The sequence below is a fragment of the Sesamum indicum genome, linkage group LG8, assembly GCF_000512975.1.
Source record: "Sesamum indicum cultivar Zhongzhi No. 13 linkage group LG8, S_indicum_v1.0, whole genome shotgun sequence".
Lineage (NCBI taxonomy): Eukaryota > Viridiplantae > Streptophyta > Magnoliopsida > Lamiales > Pedaliaceae > Sesamum > Sesamum indicum.
In genome coordinates this window covers 12,958,453-12,969,819 of record NC_026152.1, presented here as the reverse complement: position 1 = coordinate 12,969,819, position 11,367 = coordinate 12,958,453, and the positions used below count along the sequence as shown (strand labels likewise).

The 11,367-nt window shown below is 30.9% G+C and overlaps 1 protein-coding gene across 1 annotated transcript; it reads left to right on the top strand.

Annotated features, from left to right (window-relative positions):
* Positions 4,540–5,534, top strand: LOC105168444. Its single transcript, XM_011088531.2, has one exon. It carries the CDS (start codon positions 4,644–4,646, stop codon positions 5,379–5,381), a length of 738 nt encoding a protein of 245 aa, XP_011086833.1. The 5' UTR covers positions 4,540–4,643; the 3' UTR covers positions 5,382–5,534.

Below are 11,367 nucleotides of genomic sequence, written 5' to 3'. Positions count from 1 at the left end.
ATCAGAAAAACAAACACTTTACGAGAGTAGTTATCAATAATTGACAAAAAATATCGATTACCACCATGGGTGGGCACATTAGAAGGACCCCACACATCCGCATGAACATAATCTAAGATGCAAGTAGACATAGATGGGTTTGGGGATGGGGATGTAGGAAAATGGACTCTATGATGCTTTCCCATAATACATTCATCACAAAATTCTAATTTTCCAAGACAGTCATTCAGAATTCCATCTTTTCTCAAAAAATCCAGTCCCTTCATGCTGATGTGACCAAGCCTTTTATGCCAAAGATTGGTTTTATTGTTTTCAAGAGCAGAAGCAGCAATATTTTCATATGTAGCAGTGCAAATATACAAATTTCGTTTTCGTTCAGCTTTAAAAACGACTAAGGATCCTTTCATCACTTTCATTATGCCCTTGCCCCATCTACCTTCTAATCCCTCTTCCTCTAATGCAGCACATGATATCAAGTTATGACTTAAGTCAGGGACATACCTGACATTTTTCAAAATCATTTTATATCCTTCCTCAAAACATAACGAAATGTCACCCAGACCTTTTATTTCGCATTTTTTCTCATTAGCCATGGACACAAAGCCAACATGCTCATATCTCAAATTAGAAAAAATGTCTTTGAAAGGACTCATATGAAATGTGCAGCCAGAATCAATCAACCATTCATTCATGTCAAAGGAATTTACAGAGTTCACTTCATACACAGTAAAAACTTCCCCATTTGATTCAATAGTCACATTATTGGTTCTGTCTTTATCATCATAATTTCTGTCTTTGTTTTCACGTCTAGGTTTTCTGCAGTCTTTTATATAATGGCCTTTTATTCCACAATTATAACACCGTCTATCTTTTATCTTATCATTTTTAAGGCTGGTTTCTCTTGACCTAGACTTACTCCTACTATAGTTATTTCTACTTCTACTTCTACTATTATATCTAGGATTAAAATTCCTAAACTTAGTCCTACCTCTGACAGCATTTATCTCATGTTGGTTCTGACTGGGTTTATTAACCTTAAGGTCTAATTCTTTACTTTTTAAACCATTTACTACTGTTTCTAGATTGACACTATCTCTTTCATACTTAATGGCAGCCTTAACATCTGAGTAGGATTCGGGTATGGCATTCAAAAGTACTATGGGGGAATACTCATTTATATATTTATCACCAGTGAGTTTAATATCTTGAATGAGTTTAGTGAAGTCATCTAAGTTTTCATCAATGTTTTTAGAAAGATCGAGTTTATACCTGAAGAATTTTTCTAGCAAGAATAGTTTGTTAGGCAATGAGATTTCAGTGTATAATTCTTCTAATTTGTCCCATAAGGCTTTTGAGGATTCTAGTTTACCTACTTTTCGTAAAACAGTATCAGAAAGATTTAATATAATAGAAGAATATGCAAATTCATCGTTTTCTTGCTTCTTTTCTTCAGAAATGGTTTCAACATACCTACCATCTATAGCTTTGAAAACTTTTTGTTGAATGAGTATGCCTTTCATTTTTTGTTGCCAAATCGAGAAATCGGTTTTTCCGTCAAACGGTTGAAGGCTGTAACCAGCCATTTTTGAAAAAACAGTTTTGGAAAAATTCGTTCGATTTTGAAAGAAACACGACAGCAAGAAAAATTTTAAAGAAGCAGATTTTTGGGGCAATAATCAGAAAACACAATTTACAGTAGCAACTACCGAATAACAGCAATTAAGGTACTCAGATTTCAACCTAAATCAGCAGAGTGTACAACAGAAGAAACTAACAGTAGTCGATGAATGTATGAGAAAAATAAACCTCAGAAATATCACACAGGTTTCCAAGATAAATGCAGTTAATAACAACAACAGCAATTACAGGTATCGAAAACAAATGTCAACAGTAAATAGCAGATTTAGCACAAGCCGGGGCTCACCAGCCTGAGTCCCGTCTAGATACCCGACGACCTCGGGGGTCCGGCCAAGAGGGATATCAGGGGGTTTTTGCCGCGGTAAACAGGGATAGTAACAGGGTAAGCAGTATAAACGTAATATAAAACCGTAAACAGAAAGAGCGAGAAATAAAAACCAGAGGAGGGGTTTATCGAATGTTACCGCCACCAAGGATCACCACGGGTCAGAGATGCTGGCTCTGATACCACTGTAGGGAATAACCCTCCAGTGGTATTTCTTTCAAATAATAGCCTATCAACTATTACAGATGAACGGAGTACGAAACTCCTCAATATTACAGGCCAAAAGAATAACAAATATTACAGAACAGAATATAACAAAGAAACAGAAGAAATAGAACAACGAATCAACTGTTTGGATGTGGCTCAGGAGATAGAGCCAGATCCAATCTTAAAGGGACACGGTCACAAATACCGTACCCAACCACACACGGCAAGCCCTCACGGTTGCTCCACAACACTCGGCACCCAACCAAGACCCGAACACAAAGATCGGACACTCTTACTTCACACAGAACACTCTCACAGTAGATATCACGAAGAACACGAGTAGAAAACAGATTTCCTTTTTCGGCCGAGAGATTTAGGGGAAATGAGACCTCCGTATATATAGGCTAGAAATCATCCGGAGATATAGTTTGTTAGGCGGTTTCGGCGGTTTCCTAAGAGCCATTAGGTTGGCCCTTAGAAACCGCCGGAAACAGACGGGAGAGGAAGACCGAACGGACATCTCGGTTTAGAGGGAGAGAGAAGGAAGAAGCGGCGGAACCGAATGAAGAGAGAGAGAGAACTAATTAGGGTTTGAGGATAAGGGGGTACATATATAAGTCAAACCGGGTCGGGCAGAGTGGAGCGGGTCGGGTACCGGGTTGGGGCCTGCAGGTGGTAATGGGCTTGATGTGGGTGGGCTTCCGGATTTGGGCCACTTTTTCTAACAGATACGTATATAGTTTTATATTGTAGAATGTTTATTGAAATTTGAGAGACTCATAAAATGTGATTAATTTATTTGGTATGTAGGTTTTTATCTGTGATTTTAGAATATGCATTTTGAGATTAAAATTTTTATGAATTTAGAATAGCTAAAAAATTTGAAATTTATTTGATTATTTTCATAATTTACTCTATACTAAAAACTACAAGAAATTGTCAAACCCAATTAGACGGTAAAATATGATTTTTATGATTGTTACGTTGAATTTGGGCTAAAATTTTTAAAATCACTGGTATTGGATTAGGCTAAAAAATTACCTAACTAGCACCGCGTACCAGGAAATAGCATTTTTCACCCTGTAATTTAGGATCTTTTCATTTTTGGTCCAATTGATTGTAGGATTCTTATTTTTTATTCTCGTAACTTTTAAAAGGTAGCACTTTTGGTCTCATAATATATTTTATATCATATATTTTAACGGAAAATAGCACGTGGGCGTTAGAGCCTTTACATTTTCAGTTCCATATATTACGAAATTCTCATTTTTGGTCCCTAACTTTTAAAAAATAGCACTTTCTATCCATGCACTTAAGGAGCACGTAATATTTTTCATTAAACATATAACAAAAATGTGTTATGGAATCAAAACTACTATTTTTCTAAAATCACATAATCAAAATAAAAATTCCATAATCAATGAAATTAAAAATAAAAAAACTCTACATTGTGGGATAGAAAATTTTTCCCCACCACGTAGACTCCTACAAAAGACTATTTTAATTTTGTACATCAAATAAATGAGCAGAACTGTAAAACCAATCAAATTCAACTCAACATCACATGTTGTTCAAGTTTGTGAAATTGTTATAATCAACTCTGGAAATTGCGCTTGAATTTAATTTAATTATTAACCATGTCCATTTTGAATGGACTCGACCAAATTCCACTTGAACTTCAGCAACATTTAAATCTTCATATATTTATTGTTAATTGACAATTTGAATTCAACCAACTTTCTCTAAATATATCAAATAATAGGGTAAATTACAACTATTTTTCTGAAATAATTAAGAATACCTTCTCATTATTTAAAAAATTATAAATACCCCCTCAATTAAAAAATAATTATGTAGTCCCTAAATAGTGGAGTAGATATTACTATTTTATCTTTACTGCATTTTTTAAAAAAATAAAAAATATATTTTTAAAATATAAAAAATTGAGGGTGGATAAAATAAATAATCTATAGGGATATTAGCTCATAAAAATATTTTAAAGAATTATAAAATATGTATAAAAAAATTAATTTATAATTCAAAAGGATATTTTGATCAGTTCACTACAAAAATTAAATGAAAACTTAATAGAACAGGCTTGTTGTTAGATGAACGTTAAAATTACATTTGTAATTTTTTAAATAATAAAAAAATATTTATAATTATATCATATATTAAGAAAGATGATTGTAATTTATCCTAAATGATAAAATAAATAATTACTCAACAAAAGAAACACTTAGACTACCCTTCCCTTCTTCCCTCTTCAACCCTACCCCACCTAACAATTCCATTTCACCTTTTCTTTTTCTTTTTCTTCTTCTCTTTTAACTTTAAAATTTAAAAAAAAAAATACAAAAACAAGAACGAGAGAGAGAGGAGAGAGATTTTCCTTTGTCATATTATTACCCTAAGCTTCAAAATTTGCACACAACTCTCTCATTTTTTCTTCACCCACAAAACCAACCAAAGCATGAAGATGAGAAACAAAGTCCATCCCTTCATTTCTTCTTCTTCCTCTTCTTCTTCTCCAACCAAAGACCCTTTCCCTGTACTCAATCTCTTACCCGCCGCCATTCTCACTCTGATTTCAGTTCTCTCTCTCGAAGACCGTCAAGTTCTTGCCTATATGATCACAAGATCCCTCAAATCCTCAAACCCTTCGAAGAAGCCCTCCAAGAAGCAGTCTCTAATTGATTCCCACGGCCGTCAATCGCCGGCCCTTTTCGACTGCGATTGCTTCCACTGCTACACTAGCTTCTGGTTCAGGTGGGACTCCTCCCCCAACCGCGAGCTCATTCACCAGGCCATTGAAGCTTTCGAGGAGCACCTCACCAACTCCGAGCAGTTCAACAAGGTCAGTGCTCCCGGCAATGCCAAGAATAGGAAGAAAGATAAAACGGGCCGCCGGAAAAATGAGAGAGGAGTAACCGCCGACGGTACTGGTAGCCGCGTTCTTGAATTCCCGCCGCAGCAGAAGAATCAAGAAAGTCTCGATGATCTTGTCCCCCCGCCGGAGACTGAGCTGGGCACGGAGGATGTGTTGGCGGCGGAGGACGGTGGTAGGGGAGCAGAACCGGAGGATGCCTTGGCTACTGCGGCGCCGGCGGTGGTTGTCCGCAACCACAAGGGGCTGGCCAGAAAAGTGCTGCCGGACGTCATGGGAATTTTCAGTTCGCGTTTATGGAGTCTTTGGAGTCCGAATGTGTAAGCCAAAATAAATAAATAAATAAAAGGAGAAGAATTAAAATATTCTACTCCATTTTAGAATTTCAAGAACCAAAAAAAAGAGATATATTTTTTTGTGGTGGTAGGTAATATTCGTACTCCAATATATAACTCATTTTAAATACTTTCATGGTCCTGCTCTTTAATTCCCCTATTTTTTCTTGTATTTTTTTACTCATTTTTCATTTCATATTGTGGACCTAAAATTAAAGGGTCTTTTTTTTTTAATTTTTTTGTGTGAAAATCAATGAAAAATGATATTTTTTTTCTTTTTCGTATTTTGTAGTTGTATTTGTTGGGAAATTTTAACCAATGATAAAACGAGCATAATATATTAGTCATGTAATTAACATCTAATCGAGCTCAATAAATTATATAATAAATATAATTTATATTCGAATCAATTGTAAAATAAATAGAATATATTGGTTATTTAATTGATGTACTATAATTTAATAAATTATATTATATTTAAATTTTTTATTAATTGAGTGTGATAAAATTTAAATTAAAAATAAAAATGTGTATGTTCCCTTTGGAAAGTGTATTGACTTGATTGTGACACATTAATTTTTGAAAGTGAATTAATGCTTTAAAAAGGTATATTAATGTTTTGCTTAGTGGCTAAGGATGGTGAGTTGGTGGGATATTTTGTCACATAGATTTAATATATGATTACTTACTTGTGAATGTGACTTGTATGAATGCTATACTTATCACCAACACAATTCATATATAACTCAGCGTTCAATATACGCATTTGACACACGCCGTAATATTTTTTAAAAAAAATAAAAGTGAATTATCAATGGTAATAATATTTTTTTGTAGTGAATTAGTTGTGATTATGTTATGATATTTCGTTTTTAATAACTAATATACTGATTATTTATAATAAATATTTATGAGTAATTAATAATAATTATTGTAGTAAAAAAAATATTATTAAAGTAGATCAATATTTAAATAATGAATTATTGTTTTTTTGCTATTGGAATGTTGATACCCTTTTAATTGTTTTTTTTTTTTTTTTTAGGGTGGCGGTGGGGGTGGGGTGGCGGAATATTAATAATTAATAATTAATTATTCATAGTTGGATGGGCATGGAACTTTAAATATTACAACATTTTAACACTTGGCTTGATTCCTCTCTATGTGATTAGGTTACTTTTAGGGTAAATTACGATAATATTTTTTTGATAACAAGTTTAATTATATAAATATTTTAGAAATATACATATAATTTTATAAACAATATGACATATTTATATAATTAAATTTAATTAAAGAATGTCAATATAACTTAATTTATTACACCTCTCTTTTCTTTTAATCTTTATTGCAGAATGGGCCCATAATGAGTGATAATACATTATAAAAGTAGATTCTTTTATTATAATTAATTATTATAATTGAAAATTAAAAAAATATATATATATAGTGAATAGTAATATACTAGTCATTGTTTTAGCGGATGAGATAAAAATATTAATCATAGTAAAATATTGTGATCATAACTAAGAATCATGATAAAATTTTGAGAATTATTGGTTAAACCCTGGTCAAATTCAATATTTTACATTGTTTTTATTCTATCATAGTTGGTAATATTAATTTACTGTCATTTTTAAATTATATTCATTTGTAATGCAGGGAATAATTGAATTCTTCTTCAGTGATACTAGATCTATTTCGAGTCTAGTGCCGTGTTTGGTAGAATAGGATCAAGAATTGGAGAACGACTTGTCTTGATTGATAATATAGTAGTCGTTAATTTACTATAATAGTAATTGTTGATTAATTATATATATACATATATTATATGATAATTGATATATTAATTGATGATGATTGAAATTTATATAATATTGTAATCGATCAACTCAAAAAAAAGTTTCATAATTATACAGCTCGCCTTAGTTCTTAGTCCTACTAAATATAACATAATCGATAAATATATACATAGTTAGGATTGCTAAATTCATCTTTAGTATATTGTAATATCAGGATTAATGGTATCTTACTAGAAATACAAAATGTTAAATACCACCATTTTTCATTTAGGAACTTGTAATTTATGAAAAAAAATCATCGCAAGAGTACCAAATTAATTCAAATATAAGTATTATCCATACTTAATTTTAAATAATAGTCTTCAAATAAGTGAATAAAAAAATTCAAAAGCTCAGATTTAAATTTTAAAAAATAATTTTTATTATTAATTGATGCATATTAGAAATTTGACCATACCACAAGGGTGAAGGATTTTCAGGAAAATTCTAAGATTATCATAGGACTAGCTCTGTAAAACAGAGGTTACTACTTTGATGCTTAAGTTAGTAACAGATTAAAGAAGAAATAAAAAGAAAAACTTGAAATAAAATGAGAATAATGGTGATATGATGTGAGAGTAATAAATATTCGTGTGAAGTGCAAAATATAGGATCAAAATAGCATAAAAATCAAGAGAGAAATAAAAAAATAAGTGAGAGTTTTAGAGGGGAAGAATGATGTTACCAAATGTCTGCACAAGTCCTCTATTTATAAGCATGTAGGAGTATAATACAGAGTTGTCGTGGAGTGTCATATGTGTAGGAAAGCCCTTCGAGTTGGCTATCATCCAGAATAAATTGTTTGTGATTTGGGTAAATATTGACTGAGATCCGTGAATTGGAATGAATCCTATCATATCTGCCCCAAAATCCAGAAATTAGTTGTTTGTGGATTTCCCAACTCATTTGTTACCGATTTAACCACCTGAAGATATTTTTAAGGTGATCTGTACAAATGTATTGGCAAGCTACATGACGTGTCCTCCAAGTTGTATGATGATGTGTCCGACTGAGATGGACTCATTTCTTGGATCTGTCGGTTTAGTAAAGTAGCAAATAAACATGTGGGCTTTTCTTGTGGGTTTTATCCGCCCTACTTGTAGGTTTTATCCGTCTTGCTGATGAACTAGCAGGGCTCTTAGTCGGCTAGACTAATATGCCTAGCTTGTGGCTTAACTAAATAATTTTAGGGAATATTCACATTAATAATAATTATGTTTAGGTCCGAATCCAACTCAAATTAAAACAGGTGCACAATAAAACCCAAGACTCGTCCTAAATACGGATCGCTTCTAAAAATGATTTTGAACCTACCCGATACCCATGTCATTCGACCCGGCCCGATTCAAGATGGACTCTCAATTTACCCGATTCCATTATTATAATATGATATGATAATGAAAGTGGTTGTGTACTTTGTACGAAGGAGAGGGGACCAATGACAAAGTTCCACTTTGATGCTTATCCATTTGTGGTCCTGCACCACTTATGTTCATATACTTTTTTTAAATAAATAAATTATTATTATTATTATTTCAAGTGAAATGACTAGAATCTCCTTCAAAATAAAGTTTTATGTTCCCAAAAAAAGACCATTATATTTTTTCAATCTGAATGACCACTTTATGTCTCCAAAGGCATAGGTCCCTTTGGTGGTATTTGCAAAAATTGCGCACAAAAAATTGACAAAGGTAATATTGTATTTTATTAATGTCGTGTATAAAAATTTAACAACAATTATATTGTATGACTTTAGTTAAAGTAATGATACCAAACAAATTTTTTCTAAAAAAAAATAATTACTATTCGGATATATTTTTATTCAAAAGAATATTTTAATTTAATAATAAATTTTAATATTTTTATTAATATTGTGTACAAAAAATTAACAAAATAATACTGCATGTTTATTGATATTGGTACAAAAATTGACAGTTATATTGTGCAACTTTATTCGAAGTAACTACATCGGCTAACTTTTATAAAAAAAATAATTATTATTAGAATGTATTTTTATCAAAAAAAATAATTTTAAATTTTAAATTGACAAAAATAATATTGTGTCTTTATAAATATCGTATACAAAAAATTGACAACAATCATATTACGTGACTTTACTTGAAGTTATAATGACACCAAGCAATTTTTTTAAAATAATTGCACATCGACTAAAGTCACGCAATATGAATATTGTCAATTTTTGTATACAAGATTAATTAACATGCAATACTACTTTTGCTAATGTTTTGTTCGCAATATGAATAAAAATACATTTTAATAATAATTATTTTTTAAAAAAATTGCTTGGTATTGTTATTTTAACTAAAGTCACACAATATGATTGTTTGTCAATTTTTGTACACGACATTAACAAAGATACAATGTTATTTTTGTCAATTTAAAATTAAAATTAAAAATTACTGTTTTGATAAAAATATATTCTAATAATAAATTACTTTTTTTTATAAAAATTAGTTGGTATAGTTACTTGGAATAATTAAAGTGGCACAATATGATTGCTGTCAATTTTTGTACACAATATTAATGAATACGCAATATTACTTTTATCAATTTTTTTTACACAATATTAATAAAATATTAAAATTTATATTAATTAAAATATTATTTTGGATTAAAATACATTTTAATAATAACTATATTTTAAAAAAATCGCTTGGTATCGTTACTTTAATTAAAATCATACAATATGATTGTTGTTAATTTTTGTACATGATATTAGTAAAGATGTAATATTATTTTTATTAATTTTTTGTACGTAATATTAATAAAAATATTACATTTATATTATATTATTGTTTTACTTTGGCTCAATATACGATACAAGCAGGATAGTTTATTTTTATGGCAGAACCGCTATTTGAGATAACAGTTCTACCTATTTTTTAAAAAACTTTCAGAACAGCATTTTTTATAATTTTTTTATTTTTCTACATTAATTAAATAATTTTCTCATTTCACAAATAAGTAAGGATTAAATGCGTCGATAGAGTAAACTAGATTACCAAATGTGCTACCGATTTATAGTTGTAAAACCAATAATATAATTTTACAAATTATATTTTTTAATTTTACAAATATAATTATATTTTACAAAAATATAATTTTATAAATTATATTTTTTTGGATAAATTTAGCCCTGGATTGATAATTTGGTGCTACAGACGTATAATTACAGGACAAAAAATAAAATCTATTTTAATGTGAAATGGCCAAAATTGTAATACTAAAAAATAATTCTTACCCGCACTTTGATATCAACTTCTTCCTACTTATAACTATTACCAAACATCACTCGACTTTACATTTTAATCATTTATCCACGACGTCTAAAATCGCACACTTTTGGAAAAACATAATTCCTACAAGCACCCCAATATTGAGATATCTATAAATTATTGGACAAAAATCCCTTTTATAATTTTTTTCCTAAAAAACACTTTGATATCAACTTTTTCCTACTTATAATTATTACTTCCAAACATCACTCAACTTTGCATTTTAACCATTTATCCACGTTGTCCAAAATCGTGCACTTTTGGAAAAACATAATTCTTACAAGCACCCTAGCTAGTATAGAGATATTACAAATTATCGAACAAAAAACCCTTTTACAATCAAATGAAATCCAACTCACAACCATATAATCGAAAGTATCCCAGACATAGTGAGGAAACAAGCATTCATACACACCAAATAGGGTGATGGGCAGTGAAAAGACAGACAAACGAGAGGAGAGAGTGCTGAATGGGTGCTACACTACTCCATTATTAATATATGAGCACTTTAAGTGTATTATGAGCACCCAACCAAAAGTGTTGAGCAGTGAGCAAATACGAGACGTAGCTGCTTTTGGACTGAAAATGGCCCCTTTATTTCTCTCTCAGCTGCCCAAGAAATTCAATTCGTTACAATTTCTGACTGAAAGAAAAAGGAGTAGTTGTTGAAGAAGAGAAGATGAGTTAATAATTATGACTAAACCGAGGAGGGTTTGTTTTAATTAATTATGGTTTTAGTCTATAAAGTTGATCCTAATCACGACATTTCCTGTCCCCTAAAACCTTAGCCCTATCACCACCCTTTATTGATTACACCAACACTCATGTCCTGCTCAACTTT